A 20,059-nucleotide genomic window follows, 5' to 3' on the forward strand; every position below is an offset into this window, starting at 1 on the left:
TAAGCGAAACGTGAAAGGGGTCACTTAAAACATTTAAGAAAGGTTGAGGAAAACAGGAAATACAAAAGGAGGCATATTTTTTACTTTGATTTGTGATGTTGTAAAGTTAAAAACTCATCAATAATTCATGAGCCTAACAGCCTATCAAAACACCGATAAAATGTCACGTGTATGAGCTTTATATCCTGATAAAACACTCCTCGTGCCTTATTAGTATTCTTTATTAGTATTCTTTATATAAAGAATACTAATAAGGCATGTCTTGTTTTTCTTGTATGCTAATATTCACCTCTCACAAATTGAACCATTGTTTTGAGTCCAGAGAGACATGCTCTTTGTGGAATGTTTTTTCAGCCGTTCAAAAAACTCGAAGCACGTGTTCTATCGGGTCTAAAAACACTGCTGCTCGTTTTTTAAACATTACTTTGGTTTAACGTTAAATTGCGTCTAGAGCAGTGGCGAATAATTTGTAAAATTACTGGGAATGAACTGCACCGCCGTGACGACCGTTTTGAGACTCTATCGAGTTCGCGTATGTGGCTCGTGCTTATGCATTCGTCACCGTTTAAAACCAGCCCATAGTCTAATTTGAAAAATGTATATTTATGAGAAAGTTTATTAAGTAGTATTATTGTTACTTGCAATTCATTTAGCTTCAACGTATGGGAAAATCTGTTTTGTGAAAGTGTCTCGAAATTGAAAGAAATGATTGAGTCGTTGAAACGAAGAGGACTCAGCTGGCTGTGCCGACGTTTTTTCGAAAGTGCGATATACTTAAGTAAAGAAGGGAACGTGTAGCTTATGGCAAAAATTAACGGAATGAAACTTTTTCACATTGCTTTTTTAAGTATTTGCATGGCTTTTGAAAGCCAAATCCTCAAATATTAAACACTAAATGACTGGTCCCGAGGGAAAAAGTTAATTTTTGTTTCCCGAGAATCTCAATGTTTCCCCGAAGCGCAGTTGAGGGTAACATTGAGATTCGAGGGAAACAAAATTAACTGTTTCCTGATGGACCAGTCATTAAGTGATTTGTTATATAGCACAAAAATAAAAATGTCATAGATTTTGCACTGTTGCCCGCCTAGAAACTTTTGGCGGGAAACAGTTTTATTGTTAGATGTCATGTGACCTCGAAGTAGCCAACGAGAGAACTCGCTATTGAGGGAAAAAATTCAGCTATATAACAAAGACCCTTATTAATTTAAATGGCAAAATGTTTTACTTCATGCAATTGAGGAAGTAGTTTTGTTGGTATTTTTTGTATTATACACAGCAACAGTTTTCTTGAAGTCTTGATCCTTTTATTCTTATCCAATGCCGAAGATCTATTGCATCTTCGTTTATTTCCCGTGCATGCTTGTGTTTCGTTTGCCCTATTATTTTTCCACTTTTTATATTTAATTTGGAATAATTATTGCTTGGACGCTGGATTTCGGTTGTATGTAAAGCGGTGGTAAGATGAAGTAGAATCGAGTAGTTGGTTATTTGCCCTAGAGCATTCTGTAAGTTTAGTTGAAGAAGGAATATGTTTTCGATTGGCAGTTAGCGAGATGCTATTGTAGGGACTTCAACATCTGCGACTTCGACGTCAACGAAAACGTCACCTCAAAATATAACTTTGCACTACCGCAATTTTTTTTCGCGATTAGTCCAACTGGTTCGCGTCATACAATGTGGGCGAAGTATCTTAAAAGTAAATTAATGCGAGCTGTTTCAGAGTAAAAAGAGAGAATGATAGATTCGCATTTCAAATTTGGTGTTTGGTGTTTGTTGTCGTGCAGAGTACCGTGAAATATGTGTTACAATGCGTGTCACACGTGCAGCACGATCGTTTTTCCCATCTTAACCAATGATTTTGGTTGCGGTCACACTTGAGAGAAACACTGTGTAACACTAGTGTTGACAGCACTCCAGAGTCAACTCTGGTGTTTTGGATCCCTGGGCTATCCTCAGGCTAGGGGAACACTGAACATTAGAACTTGATTTTATCGCCGCACTAATGAAACTCCCCCAATGCAAACGCAACCATTGTTGTTTTGTGGCGTTCTGGATGACACCCGCGCCGTCGATCTTGAAGTCCCCACGTTATTCTTGTTGATTGACTTTTTTCGTTGAAGAACTGATAGTAAATAAAGAACAGGAATGCCGTGTTGTCCTCTGAATTTTTGGGGTTTTTGTTGTCACATCAGGGAGATGTGGTGGTAAAGTGAATTGCAACGTACTGAATTTTTGTTATCGCGTTGTCTTTGAGATTGAATGCATTCGCTACCCATCCAATTTCACGCCCGTAAACATTTCTTATTTCTTAGTTTGTATACTGCGTATAGCACATTGCGATTTACAGTTCTCTGAGAGAGGTAGACCACCATGCAACACCGAGGGTCTCCCAATCCTTAGGCTATTTGTACCGCAGGTTGTTGCCAGGAGAGACTCTGGGATAATCCGGCGACAAAATTCGAATTTTTGATTGGTTGTTACGTTATAACTTCAGAAGCGCCGGCCCAAAAATCGCCCCAGATTTTGTGGGAAAATGGCCTTCATTATCCCCGAGTCTCTCTGGTTGTACATGGATATGCATAGCTATTAATCTTTTATACATAACCTTTTATGTATTACATATCATTACACCCTAGTGTGATACACTTAAAATAACCTTCTCTCCTGGCGACAACCCGCTGACCAAAGAGCCTGGGGCCTCCATGGGTCCTTTAACTTTGCATAGTGTTGGATGAGATTAACAGGAAGGGTTGTGAGATGGGCCCTACGGTTTATAGTCCTTATCTGAGAAAGAAGGTCTAACCATTTGCAGATAAAATTACAAAGACAACACTTTCACCCTAGTTATTTTAAGACTCTTGAGTGTTGGTCCAGCAGGGGGTTGTGAATCGGCGGTCTACCGCACGAAATTCCCATGCTCAAAAACTGAGCCACCGGTTATTTGCCCGTAGTTTCCTATTTTAACTAGTCAGTTGCAAGTTTATTTTTATTCAAACCGTTTTCTCAAAGAACTTTGAAGAGCAATGTGCGTAACAGGCACAGGAAATTGCCGGTTGCTTCTCCAGGTATGAACTCAGTTGAAGCCCACTACTTAAAGGCTCGCCAGGCCAGTTTTTGGAAATACGTTTTTTTTCTTTTATATCTTTCAATTGTTTGGCCAAGTGAGGTTGGTTATCGAATCATTAATTTAGCCTCGTGTTTCAACGCTGTAACAGGTGGGATTCTTTTGTTCCTGAATGTCAGGAGCTCTTTCTGTGTTTTTTTTAGTCATCTAACCGCTGACCAGAGAATTCCCCTAGTCCGTTGCAGTCTGAGCAATGGTCGCATAACGTATTTTTTAAACAGACCAGAATGGTGAGTTACCACTGTTATTTGTGCCGAAAGGTTTTTTTGATGTCATTCAAGCGTCAGATTTTGACTTTTTCGATAATCCTTTTTTTCTTCTCAATGCCTCATGGTACGAGAAGATTCGGTTACATACTCCGGCGGTTCTCTGTACCAATGGTGATGCAGTATTTCGCAAAACTTCTTGTTCAGATAATTGTACACATACTACGCTCTGAGGAAGTGCGAGGTACTCAAAGCTTATTAGTCGCACACTTCAAGCCTTGTGTAAAGTCTTCAAAAAGAAATCATCTGTCAATGTTCTGAAGAAATTTCCTATATTTATACTCTTAAGAAAATCTGTCTTTTACGACAGCTTGGCGAGTCCAACTTAGGAATCTTCATATGTGGTCGACTTGGCAATCCATGTCGTGTGGCACAATAGTGTCTCGACGTAGCTTCTGTCATGCCAATCTGAAATCCCTATGTATCAATTTGGATGATATTAGCGAGATTTAAGCAACGCTCTTACCGAACTGCGTGCGAGAATGTCGTCTAAAATTTACGTTTTGCCAAAAATCAAAGAAACTTGTTGATTGTGGCTGATTCCTTGCCTAATATCACCAGGTATCAAGGAACTTCTTTAAGACAAAGAACGTAAGTTAGAACAATAGTATTTTCATGCCTGTATTAAAAAAAATTCAGTAGCAACCTGCCGTTTCCGTTAAACGTGATGCTAAGTCTAAATTAGTTCAATATTGGCGCGACTGACTTTACTTCGACGAGAGACACCACTCCTGTTCTACAGTCATCCCTCGTTAGGGTGAAATTCATCCATTTGAGTTCTACACGCCAGTAACACGACATTTTCAGGGGACCCTAGTTTGCAGAGGAAATTTATATTACTCGCTCGTTTTTCCTGAGAGCAGGGAGCACCTGACAAAATTTGTCACGTTTTCACCTTGGCCGCTACAAACTTTCAACAATTGTAATTACTCAGCTGATGTTATGAGAAGTGACAATGTAACTGCGACACGTGCGTGTCTGTTTACGAAGCAAATTCAAACAGCCCTTTGCTTTCAATCGATCATACTTATAGGCTATTGTACAAACAATGTGCTTCCACGTGCTATGGAAAATTAGCCTAACCGATATTCTCAGGCGTATAAGTAATGTCCCAACCTTGTTCAGAAGTTTGTTAATGTTGGGATCCTAAGTATGAGCAAAAAAGAGCCACACGCACCTCATCTTGAGTAATGTATTGCTAGGTAACGTAATTATAGCGTCCGACTGGCTAATTTTAATGTCTATTGAAAAAACTGAAATGACTGGCATATGACTGGCAGAAGTGTGTTGAGTGTTTGAAACCTTCAAAGACGAACACCCCGTTAGTCATAAGGAATATTTTTATTGAGTTGACCGGCTTGTTATCATCTTGACACTTGCATTTCGATGTGATACAAACTGCATTGGCCAAACAAGAGATAGCTTCGAAGATTTCTTGTCTTGAAATGTCCCGGGAGGGTAGTGTAAGTCAGTTTTTGGAATCCCTAGGTCTTCAAGAGTTTGCCCCCGGATTTATAAAGCATGGATTTGACCGGGTTCAGGATCTTTTTTGCCTTGACAATCAAGATGCGGCTTTGGTAATTCCAGATGACAGGAAACGGGAATTTTTCATCAGAACTCTGCGTAAAGGTACTGTTACAAAATGACACGTAGTAGAAGTCATATTTAGGTGAATCAATCTCTCCAACCTAAAAATTATTTCCACGTATTTTTTAGTTCTGTATCTTAAACCGACATTGCTTCACCTCTTTGAGAATATTTAAACCTGTTCACTGACATTTCAAAATGCTAACCTATATTCATTGCCGCTTCGTTCAGTCATTTCTTAGTAAATGCACGGAGACATACCAAAGACCAGCTTTGCGAGTTTAGTCTCAACGCACTCAAAATTCATCTTTCACGAAGATGCTTTGCTATCAAAATGAACTCCAGCATGGGATGGAATGAAGTCTTCTTTGTCGCGTTATCAGCTAAATCATGCAAATATTGACTTGTTGTATGAATGTTGTAATGACACGTGGGTAACAGTTATTTCATTCCTTTTTATTGTTAAAGTTCCGACGGCATACCAATTACCAAACGAAATAAATTTCTTAAATCTAACCATAAGTTGTGGCCACATATTCCAATATCGTTTGAAGAGCATTTCTTGTCCCTATAGCTTTCACAAGGAGAAATTTTAGACGCCATTGTACTTTGTAAATATGTCAACAACTTGTTCTACGCGCTGAAGCATAAAGCACGTGTTGGGGAACAAAGATTTGGATACAGTGTCACAGCGTTTTGTGTTCCCCCGTGTTATCTGTTCCCCCGAACACTGTGCACTAGTGCTGTGTGTTCCCCCTTCGCCATAACAATAAATATGATAGCAGAATATGAATACAGAAAGTATCCTTAACAAGCATAAAAGCTAACCTTAGGCCTAAAAACGTTTGTTTAGGCCTAATTAGGCCTGAGGTTAGCTTTTATGCATGTTTAGGATACTTTCTGTATTCATATTCTGCTATCATATTTATAGTTATGGCGAAGGGGGAATACACAGCACTTGTGCTCAGTGTTCGGGGGAACAAATAACACGGGGAAACACAAAACGCTGTGATAACGGATGTTAAAATGTCCAAACAATAACGTGTCCCCTTGTACTTCCTAATTTGTACAGAGGATCCAGGATTTATGGGGCCAAAGGAAGGGAAAAGCCCAAAATTTTTCTATTTCCTAGTGGATCCCATTAACCCTAATAAAATTTGTCACTGTGATAGCAAATGCAACTTTTCCTTCAGATCCTCAGTCGGTGAAAGTATGGCTTCAGTCGGTCGGGCTCGACCAATACTATGATCAGTTCCAGGCCTCTGGTTTCACGAATCTGGCACAGTGTTCCAACCTGAGCCTGCAATCATTGCATGCACTGCGTGTAAACCTCCCTGGACACAAGAAGAGGCTCTTCAGAGAAGGTGAGAACCGAGTGACATGAGCTGGTTCAAATAAACTCAGTCTATCAAATTGTCAAAAACAAAGTTATTTCTGTCCATAGTAGTCGCTTAAGTTAAAAATAACTAACAATGTTTACAAGTGACTAATTGAACGACGGATATCAAATTTCCAGCATTTTCATTGGCTCGTCGGACACAGGCTATCGGTTCATACACATGCTGTACATTATATGATCAAGAAACGCGTCAGCAATAAAGCGAACTGAAAACATTTTTTTCAGCTCTGTAAAAAAATGGCCGACAAAAGCCGTTTTGGACCGGACTTGACCGAGGCAGAAATCGATGCTTTGGTCGACTATACTACCCACGAAAACACCAAAGAAGAGGTGTTGATCCTGGAGTTTTTACTAATAAAACAATTATTCTTCTCGGGCTTACTGGATATAAAATGGTTATCTATCACTTCATATCCAGCGCGCCCTCGTAGAAATAATTGTTAATTAACCATGTGATAGTTATAACTTGAAAGGAACCTCCATTTCAACAAAAAAATTAATTTAAATCACAGGAGATAAACGTTACAGTCAAGCCAGTCTAAAGTATTTTCAAAGAAAGTGTTTATATCCGAAATAAATAAGTTTTAGAATCGGCTATTTTTGTTTTCAAATTTCGCGGGCGCCGCCATCTTGAATCCTTGTGACGTATTACGGTTGTCCCCTTGTTCTGACACGAAGAGCTTTTGTCTAATAACAATAGGGCAACCGTAACACGTCACAATTATTCAAGATGGCTGCGCCCACGAAATTTGAAAGTGAAAATAAACGATTTTAAGATTCACTTTTCTTGATATAAACACTGTTTTAAAAACAAATTTCGAACAAATTTGGTCGTAAACATAATTTCCTTTGGTTTAAACTTATTCTGTAGTAAGAGTGGAGGTTCACTTGAAGTTAAAATTATTTCTTTTCAAAAACACTGACTTCCTTTCAGCACAAGGCCTGCTAGGAAGTTTAAAAGTGATGGCAGAGGGAGCCTGGGAAGAGCATGCACAATTGAGTGGTGGAAGGTGAGTAAGAGACAAAGCCTTTTTTTTAACACAGAACTCTGGGTAGTTTTAGCAGGTGTACCGTGTACACTGAAGTATGTCTCCAAAATGAGAAACAGCAACAAAACTGTGTAGACAAGAATAGAACAATTATTTTTAGAAAGAGCTCGTTTGGATGGAGGACGATTGATATTGGGAAAGAAAGAAAAGGAAGAGAAAATCGAGTAAAAAACCGAGAAGGAAAAAAGGCCACTGGAAAGCAGAAGAAGAAGAATTCTCCCGCATTCCGTCCGGGTTACGAGCGGGATCTTAAATTTCCTTACAGGTTTGGTAAATTTCTTTGTCTCACAGCTGACGTTTTACCTCCTGGTGACTCGAGGGACCATCGCGACAACTCGAGAGAAGTCGAATCACACTTTTTAAGAAAACAAGTAAAGTTCATGATCGATTCTGGAAGCGATATTGTGACATTGGATGATGACGTCATCAAGGAATTAAAGCTGCCCGTGATTGGCCGATGTCAGCAGGAAGCAGCAGGGGGAGTCACTCGGGAAGTGCCAGTACACAACGCTTGTCTGGGCATTGGAGAGAAGAAGTTGAACATTACGGTAAGGCGATTGCAATTGTCACGTTTAAACACAAGGAAAATTCAATTCAGGGTGTTGTCTCTTGATCAAAACTTTCGTTTGAACAACTTTTTGGAAGTATAACACGATTTCGATTAAGTTTACCATGTCTGATACAGACTTATATAGTTCTTGCTATTTATGCTAAATGAGTTAGCTCTTGAAAAACAAAACAAAAAACAAAAACAAAAACAAAAAATAAATAAATAAGAAGTTGAGATTTATTTTCAGGTTGTTCCAGACAAAATCAACACCCTGGGAACACCTGTAATGTGGCAATTTCGTCATCGCATTGAAGATGATAAACATTTGTGGCTTGCCAAGGATGCGGACTAGACTCTGAGTGAAAATACACACTGATCTGTTGTAATGACGTGCAAGATGTATGTATCATGAAACTGTATATCAATATGATGAAAAAAGAATAAAGTTACTCTTTTTTGCTAATCTGACATGTCTAGACATGTTTCAAGATCCACATAAAACGAGTTCTTTGGGGGCGCTTTCCATTCGACCGAAAATTCTGAAAAAACCGGGTAAGAAATCAAATGGAACTGAAATAATCCGGAAAAAAAATCGGAAATTTGGGTATAGCTCGCGAAGTGGTCCTGAAGTTCCGGAATTTCAAAATGGTGGCATTTAAATATTTTTTTGTTTTTATTCAAATTTGCCCTTGATCATCCTCGTTCTTAAGCTTAAAATTCAAAAGAATATTTTGCCTTGAACGAGGGCGAGGAGGCATCTCGGTCTAATTTGAATAGAATCAAAAGAATATCTAAATGGCGGCCATTTTGTGGAAAAAGTTGTATCGGTTCGATCACATTGGGGCTTAGTTGTAGATAGAAATCGAAATATACTTCATACATTGTACTGCACTGACTTGGCTACGCCTTAATACTGATTCTCGTTCATTCTTCAGTCTCCCGTATAGCATAACAGAGCCTGTTAGCCAAAATTATCGAGGAAGTGAATAAAAGGGAAATAATAACTTAACTAAGTAAAGTACGATCGTCCGGGTGAGTGTAGTCCTGAGAAGGACTGTTTGAGATGACATTGACTGACGTTTCGACAACCTGAGCGGAAGTCATCTTCAGAGTCAAGTGATGACTTCCGCTCAGGGTGTCGAAACGTCAGTCAATGTCGACTCAAACAGTCCTTCTCAGGACTACACTCACCCTGACTATCGTACTTTACTTAATTATGATATGAGTCCTGGGTTCAAACCATTTACGAAAAGAGAAATAAGCTTGAAAAAGAAAAGTGCGCGCGAATTGTCCTTTGCCTTCTCTCTGTATTGTACAAATGTTAAAACCTGTAGCCGCGGTTATAAGCATGGAAAATGTCCCATTTCCTTGCGTTTGCATTTCACACGTGTGAACCGGGGAAACGCAAAGGCAAGGTAAAAAACATACACAGGTTCATTCTCCTCCACCATCTTGGAACTGCGCCTGCGTGTATTACTTCCCTTGCGTTTGCGTTTGACGCGTGAACTTCGTTTGCATCTGCATTTGCCGGTTTGCACTGCAAATAAATGATTTGCTTCGCACCGTGTGAACCAGGCTTTAATGGGGACTTAAAGATCTTTGACGGCGATGTCGACGAAAAGGTCACCTCAAAATAGAACTTCCGGCTCACATTATCGGAGGGTGTAAAAAGTGAAGATTGCAGGTTGCAGGTTGCATGCGGTTGCAGGTCATCGTTTTACCATAACTGAAACAACCCAAACCTTTACAAAAATGCTAACCTTGGGCTTAAACATTATTTTTTAGGCCTAATGTTTTCTATAGTAAAGTTTTGGGTTGTTTCAGCTATGGTGAAACAGTGACCTGCAACCTGCAACCTGCAACCTGCAGTTTACACCCTCCAGCACATTATTCGGTGTCGTTCACGTCGTACAATGTAAGCGAAAAATCCTTGAAAAATAAATAGCAGTTTCAGAGTAACAATGGAGAATAGAAGATTTGTATGCTCGCGATGCACTTCCTTAAAACCTCACATTTGGTGATTTCACATCGTTGTTACACAGAGTACCGAGCTAAAATGTGCGTCGCATGCGCAGCACGATTTTATTTTTCCACTGTCAGCTAATCACAATACTGTTTTGTGGCGTTTTCGTCGATGTCGCCTGTCGCCGCCGTAGATCATAAAGTCCCTAATGTCTTGCATATGAACCGCTTTCAGTGACATCTTAACTTGGGCGTGTATTTTGCCGGTAAAATCCGTTCTCAGGTTAAATTCGTTTTAACCTAGGTTAACTTGGTGATCCTCATTTTACCTAGGTTGAATACGCACTCAGTTGAATTGAAGAACTTTTTTTGGAGCCTAAGTTAAGCTTAGAAAAAACCAGGGTCAGGTTAGGATTAGTCTTGGTTATTATACGTGGATATCTATTGACTTATGATACAAAAGTAAATAATGGATTGAAAAGAACTGTGTTGGGTTGCGCATGTTCGTCGTTGTAGTGTAGTGGTGAAGACAGGACTAAAGATCGGTTCGAGTACCGGTAAGTGCATAGTACAGTTTTTTGTTCCCTTACTATGTTGTGATGTTGAGACTGAATGGGTAATTGTATGAATAGAGAAACCGGTAATATGAGGTGAATCCCAAAGGAACAAACTTGTAAAGAAAACCCACGTGCGAACAAAATTGCATGTCCAGTTGATGTGAATAATTCTGTACAAACGAGGGTTGGTGGTGCATTTTTGAACCTATTGTAGGTAAAAACGGATTCAAGCTGAGAGCAGATTTGACCGACAACATGAACACCAGGATTTAGGTCTTCGTGTTTGTCACGTGTTTTTCCCATGATCAGCCGCCAATCCCATCACCGCGTCCTCGACTTTGTAGCTCATGCGCATGCGACAAAGATACTATAATCAACAATACCGTTGTTAACTTTAACCTACACTGACAAAAACTCAGTTTTGTATTTGATCATTTTTATTGAGTTCAACGCGTTGAATACAAATACTTTTAAAGCTCTGTTGATCTTCGTATTCTAGTAAAAAGCGGCTCTGGAAATCTCTTGCCAACATGTGAGCTTCCACTGACTTCTGAAAACAAATAGAACGAGAAATCATTGTAAGGGTATCATAGTAAGGCCAGGGTAAACAACTTCAACATCCGTTCGATTTTGTTGAATGATGTTGAACGATAATGACTGCTGGGATGGGCAAAAGGTTTCAACACATCATCAACATTTGATTCAACAAAGCTTCACGAGAAACCGCGGTTGCTTTTATGAATACGGAGTTGTTACTATGGATACGTTTTTGCAAAACGTTGGCCGTGTAGCACTTATATTTGAACAGACTTCACTGATTAGAGTGAAATTTGAATTGCTAAGTTTCTACCCCATATGAACCATGTGAGCGTCAGCCCTACTGATGGAAACGGGCCCACACAAGGACAGAGAAAAAGTCTGGCCAGGGTGGGAATTGAATCCACGACCTTCGGGTTAGATCGCCGCGGCGCTTCCGGCTGAGCGTCAAAGTAAGGCCGTGAGTTTAAGATCTTCAGGTACCACGGCCTGCTCCCGGCTGACAGTGTTGCTGAGTCGGTAGAGCAGGGCTGATCTAACCCGAAGGTTGTGGGTTCAATTCCCACCCTGGTCAGAGTTTTTCTCTGTCCTCGTGCGGGTCATTTCCATTAGTAGGGCTAACGCTCACATTGTTCATATGTGGTAGATACTTAGCACTTCATGTTACACTCTAATCAGTTAAGTACGTCATTGAGAGACCGATTAGTGCCCACACAAGCACGCGCATACCGTTAAAAGAAAGAGGCAAACGGCCTCAAATTCATTCAACATTCCCGAAAACAAGAGCAATGTTGAATGGTTATAGACCTCATTCACGACAGCCGCCATGTTGGATTTGCTATTATCATGCAAATTAGCTACACACTTCTGAGGGGGCAAACATCGCAAGTTCGAGAGGTTACAACGAACATCTTCGCCACACAGATGATTTGTTTTACGTTCATTGAATGTTTATCACCTAAGCAGTAAACTAGAATGCTTACACAAGTTACTTCGATGTTTTTTTTAGTGAAAAATGAGCAGATAACGGAGTAGAAAGTCAAAATGTCGGAGGTAATCAAAAGGTATAAAATTATTATAAAAGGTACTCAATTCTAAAATTTACTTTTAGCAATGTTAATTCAATATTTCGACGAGCCGATTTCTGCAATTTGCCTTTATTCCAATGTTTGCCCCCCAGCGTAACGCATGGCTAATTTGCATGACAACATGAAAACCAACATGGCGGCTATCGTGAATAAAGCCTATTGAAGCAAAGTTTAATTAAACTCATTCAACATACTTCAACACGGTTGAAAGGGGGAAGCAAACGGTTTCGACATCTCTGTTCAACAAAATCGAACTGATGTGGGAAGCAATGTTGAAGCCGTCATAGGGAGGTGGCACTCCTTATATATAATTATTGATCCATCTGAATCTTCCAAGTCTTTCAATCTGTTCCCGTTCATTTGTTACGGCCATAAAATAATTAAATGGATACAAAAGGATCACACGAACATCATGGAAAGGTTTTTCATGTCAAAACAAATATAACGCTGTTGCAAAGGCAAACATTAAAATGGTAATAGAAACGAAAAGATGTAAATGACTGTGGGTTAAAAAAAATCCTTAGAAAACTTGACAAGACACGTTCAAAACTGATTATTTATTAAATTTGAGTGAATACCTTATAACGACTCGTCTGACCCAGAACCAGGATTGATAAACACTTTGGCGACATTGAGCTGGGCGAGCCCTTTATCTTCTCCGTGCGTGTTTGTCACTCTACATTCGTACGAGCCACTGTTCTCATGTGTTGCGGCTTGTATGCTTAGCCTGGAGCCAATCACTTCTCCATTGCTGTTTTTGATGCTGGATTGAGACATCCTTCCAAGGAAATCCGCTGAATAGCAATTAAAAACAGTCACCCAGCATGGATTTGGCGTTCCCTTTGAAACCAGCGCAGCTGTATAACTGTTTTTTTTAACTTGAATCATAATAAAAGTTCAAGGCTGCGATGCACGCAGTTTTCATGTTTTTATTATTGTTTTCAGTTTCCGTTTGCTCTAATCTGGATCTTGCAATTAGACAAAGACTAAAAACAGCTTAAGAGAGGTTTACGAAATCAGAGAACAAAAGTAGGGAGGCGGGGTAGCCTCATGGTTAGTGTGCTCGACTCCTAAGCGAATGGTCCGGGTTTGGGTCCTGGCCAGGAACATTGTGTTGTGTTCTTGGGCAAGACACTTTACTCCCACAGTGCCTCTCTCTCCACCCAGGTGTATAAATGGGTTCCCGCGAATTTAATGCTGGGGGTAACCCTGCGATGGACTGGCATCCCATCCAGGGGGGAGTAGAAATCCTCCTAGTCGCTTCATGCTACAAAAACTGGAGATAAGCGTCGGCCTGATGGGCCTCTAGGCTCGTAAGCAGACTTTACCTTACCTTACCATATTGTTGCATGTTCTGTGTCCTAGCCTGCCCCTGCGGCCTCGCCCTACCCTACCCTACCCTCTCACCCTTGCTTCCCATCTCCCTGGTTGGAAGAGTCGCGAACTATTCCACCTCTCTCCAAGGTCCTCTCGGCTTACAAAATGCCGCCTACCAGCTGCCATGGTGAAAGCCGCGAAAGCCCTGGGGAACAGGGCTGCTCTTTATTTTGTAGTTGGCTTACCAGCTATATCTTTCAAGAATTCCCACTTGTAAGTCGGCGTTGGGATTCCAGTTGCGAAACAGCTCAAATTCACATTATCATTTTCGTTTATGTCGATCAGGGGATCTATCTTGATAATTTGTGGCCTCGCTGCAAGTAAAACAGTTGACACGACCGTCAAATGATATGATTAAGTCGAGAGTAACTGCGAAGGAATGATGCGAGATTACAGGGCTAGAAAATACCTTCAAGTCACAGTCGGATCTGGTTTTGTTTGGCCAATTAACTCACCAAGAACAGGAGCCCATCAAGTGCTGCTTCTATATACACTTATTCCTTGAATCAAAACTTTCTCGAGTTAAGTTTATTTTTAGAAGTCCTTTTTTCCCGCGAAAAGTGTCGGCGAAACACGAAAAAAATTCCAGCGTGATGCGTGTTTTTGGGTGACATGACGTAAAACGACAGCACTTTCATAGCTCTGTTTTGATTGGGCTTTTAAACTCGTATTCCTCTCCCCCCCCCCCCCCCTCCCCTTCACGAGAGGCGTTCTATTAATAACTCTACTCGAGAAAGGATAATGTTGCCTCCGAGGCCGAGTATGAAAAGTAGAGGCTCCATTTCATGGGCTCCTGCCAGGAACCAGGAAGCGCTAGAATTTTAGGCCAAGGATTCGATCAGGAACATCCCTCCTTCGCTGCACCGATAAAACGTTCCTATGCTGCTGATGGTCTCTTCATCGCTACTGGCCCATCTAATTAAGTCTACTTTTTTCCATCTCATCGCCCCTGGCGTGTTTCTAAGATCATATATAACCATGCAATACCAACCTCCACAGTCCGATGGCGAATTAGCACCCAGTGTGAGAGTGGATGTCCCGTTGGGGCATGGTATGCAACTCATCTGTTGGACCTTGTCTTGATATGTATTACGTGGACAGTGGTGACAGTTTGGTCCCAGTCCAGTCTCAGAGAACCGCCCTTTGGGGCATTTGGCTTAAATAATATAAACAGTCAAAAGAAGAAAAACGTTACAAGATAATTCGACGAATAAAAAGTGTGGCAATTTTATCTCACCACAATTCTTGTTTTCTTTGAAAAACTCGTTGTATTGTTTCGTTGAATTCCTGAGATATGTTCTTTGGTTTGCTTTATCCAATGAACCCGCAACAGACAAACTAATTAAAAATTAGCTTGCAAACATTTTTTGGAAATCCTCAGCAATGTGCAATCACTTGGATATAGCTTGCTGCCATTTAGGCCAAAGAGTTATATATAATAATCAAGGAAGACTCAGTGGAGTCGTGGAAAATTTGGGGTTCCTGGCGGTGGGTATCCACAGGTTGTGCAAGCAGGTAAATGTGTTGTCAGCGCCATCCTTTTTTCTAATGAATATGCTTCATCTTTTGTACGGTGAGAAGCTCAGATTTGACTTACGTTTACAATCTGAACTTGATTTTGCTCCTGGCAGCGACGAAGTTCCTGGAGGACACGTCAGAACGCACTGCAACTGTCCCTGTTGGTTGTTGTGGGTCCCCGCTGGACACGGGCTGCAGTCTGTCACAGAGGATTTGAACGTACCACTAGGGCATTTAGCTGTAAAAGATTTTATTAAAAGAAACAATCGTGAGTTCCTTCATCAAAATTAGAGCTTTAGCCAGCTCAAAGGTCGCAACCGGCCAGCAGAAATGTCATCGGTCTCACTCGTAAGGAAGATTCATACCTGCAATCTTGGACAAACCTAGTTAGTGAAAAGTGACACACCACTATAAAATGGTCATTCCCCAATTTGTCTTAACATACTTCCCCCCCCCTCCCCTTAATCCAATGTGGGTTTAGAAACGGCCAAAGTCTTTTCACCACACTATCAACACTGGTATGAAGGGGAGGGGGGAAGAGAGGGTAGGGGGCCAATATTGTAGGTTGTGAGTGCATGTCCAATGATGTTCAAACCGAGAATTTTCCCAAGAGGTTTGTCCAAGACTGTGGCTCTCTTTTCACTATTTTTTTACAGTCATGTTTATTTGGAATACTACAATATTACAATTGCCGATTTGTCGTTTCTTAACATTTTTCCGAGGCTGACGGACAAGATCCTGATTAAGCTATGTCCTGCATTATGGGGAACTTAAATGGCAGGTTATTTTTCCGATCATAAAAAGTTCCTCAAGATTCTAAGACTGGCCTCATACACGTACAGTAAAACTGGCCAAGTTGGTCTCAGACGCACCAGCCCTACGAAGAAGTATGAGAAAATACAGGCTCTTATTTGCCTTCTTTACTATTGCAAGGGCAAGCTATCAAATGCTTTCGATCTCAGGTGCGGCGTACCGCAGGGCAGTGTACTGGGTCCTATCTATATTATTTTATATTAATGATCTCCCCAACTGCCTGCGGGCCGCTGCGCCAAGGATCGTTGCTGATGACACAAACATTAAGCTATCGGCTAAAACGTTAACTGAACTCAAACAAGTCTTGATCCCCGAACTAAGTAACCTAAAGTAGCCGACAAAAATCAGTATACATGATTTAAAAGAAAGCAATTTGAAAACAATTAAGTTTAACTATACATGTTCAAAACATGGTTAAGGTTTGGTGTGAACGGGGCATTAGTTTAAATGTTGCAAAAACTGAACTGATAATTATTGGGTCAGGGCAGAATTTAACTGTTCAAAATGAAGACGTTGAAATAAGAATTGACGATCAATTACTACTACCACTACTACTACTACTACTACTACTACTACTACTACTACTACTACTACTACTACTACTACTACTACTACTACTACTACTACTACTACTACTACTACTACTACTACCACTACTACTATTACTACTACTACTACTACTACTACTACTACTACTACTACTACTACTACTACTACTACTACTACTACTACTACTACTATTACTACTACCACTACTACTACTACTACTACTACTGCTACTACTACTACTACTACTACTACTACTACTGCTACTACTGCTACTACTGCTACTGCTACTGCTACTGCTACTACTGCTACTACTACTGCTGCTGCTGCTACTACTACTATAGTACTACTACTACTACCACTACCACTACCACTACCACTACTACTACTTCTAAACTGTATCACTTATGTGGTTATTGCACTTAAGATCGTATGAAATTGTTAGCCCTAGTATTTTGGCGCACTGAACAACAGATAAATCCTGACCGTCTACGCTGGTTGGGTCAAACGAGTGTTTCAACTTCTTAAAGTCAATTCTAAGTTCTTTGCTGCATTTAACTGCATTAGACTGTCTCTGGACAATGCTACGACCTTGTCAACAGCAGATTGGACATCACTCTGGTGGGCGCGAGGAACAACCTCGGCCACCGTAATGTCGTCTACGTACTTCAAGGTACAGATATCGGATATTCTCAGGTCGGTAATCATGAGAAGAAACAGCCACGGGCCCAGCTTGGTCCCTTCAAGGGACACCTGCAGGAACTGGACCCCACCCAGCAGAGCAATCAGATGAAAGCTTTGCAACGCTTGCGGCGGTTAGTCAGAAAATCAACGATCCAGTTAGCCACACCACGTGGGACATAAGGGTTGAAGATCTTTTGGAGAAGAAGGCTGTGATCAATCAGGTCGAATGCCTTTCTCATTTTAATCGAACAGCAGCAGCCCCGAAGCCGTCAGTGGCTTGAGAATAATGGTGAACCATGGAAATGAGCGCATGAGTAGTAGAAGACTTGGAAATATCCATGTACTGATCAGGATCGATAATCTGAAGCACAGCTGGATCTAGGTGCTTAAACATAACAAAGTCCTCCGCCAGTTTAGGTATAGAAGGGGTCAGGGAAATCGGATGTAATAGGTTGTTGTTTGGGTGGAAGAACAACGTCGGCCTCTTTCCATGACTAGGGTAGACTCTGCTCCTCAAAGCTGCAGTTCAATAGAGAGGTGATGGGTGGAGCAGGGATATCCTCATTATTCTCGGAACAACCAGTTGGGCAGACCATTCGGCAGTAATGCTTTGTTAAGTTTGAGCATTCTGAGAGCATACCAAACCTATGAAAGTGACACACGCACCACGTCAGCCGAGCCGCGCGCCTAAGTCGATGGATGACTGTAGTCGTTTATGGGTTCCAGGAAGGCCATGTTAATCTTGTTAGCGAGATCCCGGTGCGATGATGTATAGCCACGAAGTGCGCTGAGTTTGGGGAGTAGCTCATCCGAGCCGTAGGCTGGAGACATACCGACGATCTTCTTCACTGAACTCCACCTCTGGTTTTTCCTGTTTGAGGTTTTGGACCTTGGAAGCGAAAGGGCATCATCTTTGCCCTTTTTATCTTTACAAAAGTATGTTTCATGCATGCTAATGTATGACGAGCTTGTGATAAAGTGTTGACTTTTTAAAAATCATAAGCACTTTGCTAGCAGTTTTTTTGGGGCCCTGTGTTGGTAATTCGAACATTTTTACGTACCGCAATATGTCTGGGTTTGAGCAAAATGCCTCACTGTCATCTCAATACAATTCTCCTGGCAAGAAGTGTTTTTCTCGACTGCCTCTGAAAAACATAATATTATTGATTCAATGAAGAGGAAGATAACGCAGCGACTCTCTGGTAGTCACAGTGTTTTTTTGAAGAGTAAGACAATGTTTCGTAGCAACATATAGGTAACCTTCATCGTAATTGAGCAACCTTAGCAAACTTCTTGTATTACCAGTTGTATGAAAAGAATGAAAAAGAAACGTTTGCGTAAGTTGAAGCGCTGAGTTAACTTGAAGGTGATCGACACGGGTCAAAGACTGAATGCGGAACCTCATTTTAATCACGTTAAAATAAACTTCAAAATAACTATGCTTACAAAAATTCGTTCACCGAGTCAGTGTACATGTACTGCGTATGGGCTTTGAGAGACGACGCAGGGGTAGAGGAAGATGGCATGGATATTTTAAAGCGTAATTGAAAACAGCCAATATTGAAAGGTTTCCCCTACTAGCTTCTGATGCAACATATAGCACTAGGAATTCGGCAAATTTTTTAATATTTTATCAAACTTTATCTCACCAACACAATCAGGTATGACGTCGCTTGGGCTCCAGACTCCTGATTCGCACGTCCAAAATGGTGATTTTGGTTTATATAGCACAGTTCCGCTTGTACACGTGACTGTACACCACTTAGTGGTACCTAGGAAGTGGCAGGATTTTGTGCCACCAGTGGGTCCTATTGGATCATAACATGAAGGCCCTGTAGAATGAATACATTAAAATATCTTCACAAGTTTGACCCAATCTGGTGCTGAGCTCTCTGGAGTGATAACTAAAGTAATCGATTTATTTTAATTTCAAGCACAGGTGCTTTGCTTTAAAGCTTTCGATGTGGAGAGCCTAACTTGCACAAAAACCAAACGAATTCAAAAGGACTTCAAGCAACAAAGAAGAGTACAAACTCATTAGCAAACTTTCTTTTCAAAGTGTTATTCCCGATGGAGATTGAAATTATATAAATGTTCTGGTAAATTCAAAGTTAGGTAGGCCAGAAGAATGAATGACAAGATTTACGATAACTTGAAGAAACAATAAAAGATTTTTGAAGTGCAAAAACGTTTCCTACTCTGGCCTCGCAAATTCAGTCAAAACTCTTTCTCAGTGTTTGTCACACCAGGCCTCGAAGATTACTCCAAGCATTTTCGCATCTTCAACAACACATAGCATGACCACTTACTTTACGGAGCGACGAAACTGGAATTTCAAAGAAACTGCAATGGATGCATGAAACGCGTTGCAATACATTAAAAGGTACAATAGTCACTAATTGAGGTAAAAATTATCGGAAAAAATGCCCGACGTTTCGATCGAACCTCAGTCATTATCAAGCTTAAAAGTGAAGATAAAATTAGCATACATATAAATAGAAAACGAAGAAGGAAAAGTGTGTCAAGTTGAAAAAAAATATAGAAAAAGGGGTGGTAAAAACATGCAAGAATAATAGTAATAATAATAAAAAAAAAAGGATTAAAACACTTTCGCACGAATTGAGTCTGACTGTACATTGAGGCTTGGTCTCAGTTCATTAATTAAAAACATTTCAAAAATGAGACAGTCAAACTTGCTCTTGCACTTTTTAAGATGGTAAAAATCCTCGTAAGGTCATTGGGCACATAGGAATGTTCCACACGTAAATGCTTTCCAATGGAGGAAGACGCATTCTTGTGCTCGTCAACGCGTTTATGCAAATGCAGCCGTGTGTAACCAACATAACCTGCATCACACAGGTACATTTAAATTGATAAACAAGGGATTGTTGGTTGACAATGGGAGGCTTGCCTTCGCGCGGTTTCAGATGCTGTTTAATCTTGTGGCTACGAAATATGGGCTGGACGGTCACTTGAATTTTCTGGCTCAGATCTTTAAGTTG

At 40.7% G+C, this 20,059-nt stretch overlaps 2 protein-coding genes across 2 annotated transcripts in view; one reads left to right on the top strand and one right to left on the bottom strand.

The window, feature by feature from the left end:
- The first annotated feature begins 4,402 nt into the window (after positions 1-4,402).
- LOC138016962 (ankyrin repeat and SAM domain-containing protein 1A-like) lies at positions 4,403-8,354 on the top strand. The gene is made up of 5 exons (XM_068864150.1): positions 4,403-5,019; positions 6,171-6,341; positions 7,311-7,386; positions 7,691-7,973; positions 8,223-8,354. The coding sequence occupies exons 1-5, from the start codon at positions 4,836-4,838 to the stop codon at positions 8,325-8,327; spliced, it is 819 nt and encodes a 272-aa protein (XP_068720251.1). The 5' UTR covers positions 4,403-4,835; the 3' UTR covers positions 8,328-8,354.
- Positions 8,355-10,913: 2,559 nt separating this feature from the next.
- The window catches only part of LOC138015535 (sushi, von Willebrand factor type A, EGF and pentraxin domain-containing protein 1-like), a 48,844-nt gene continuing 39,698 nt past the window's right edge, over positions 10,914-20,059 (bottom strand). Inside the window, exons 14-20 of the mRNA XM_068862599.1 lie at positions 18,707-18,889; positions 18,119-18,202; positions 15,094-15,252; positions 14,488-14,652; positions 13,682-13,810; positions 12,698-12,913; positions 10,914-11,044 (exon numbers count right to left, since the gene is read on the bottom strand). Coding sequence (XP_068718700.1) covers positions 12,699-12,913; positions 13,682-13,810; positions 14,488-14,652; positions 15,094-15,252; positions 18,119-18,202; positions 18,707-18,889 — 935 coding nt within the window. The 3' untranslated portion in view covers positions 10,914-11,044; position 12,698. The remainder of the gene's footprint in view (positions 11,045-12,697; positions 12,914-13,681; positions 13,811-14,487; positions 14,653-15,093; positions 15,253-18,118; positions 18,203-18,706; positions 18,890-20,059) is intronic.

The sequence above is a fragment of the Montipora capricornis genome, chromosome 9, assembly GCF_036669925.1.
Source record: "Montipora capricornis isolate CH-2021 chromosome 9, ASM3666992v2, whole genome shotgun sequence".
Taxonomy (NCBI): Eukaryota; Metazoa; Cnidaria; class Anthozoa; order Scleractinia; family Acroporidae; genus Montipora; species Montipora capricornis.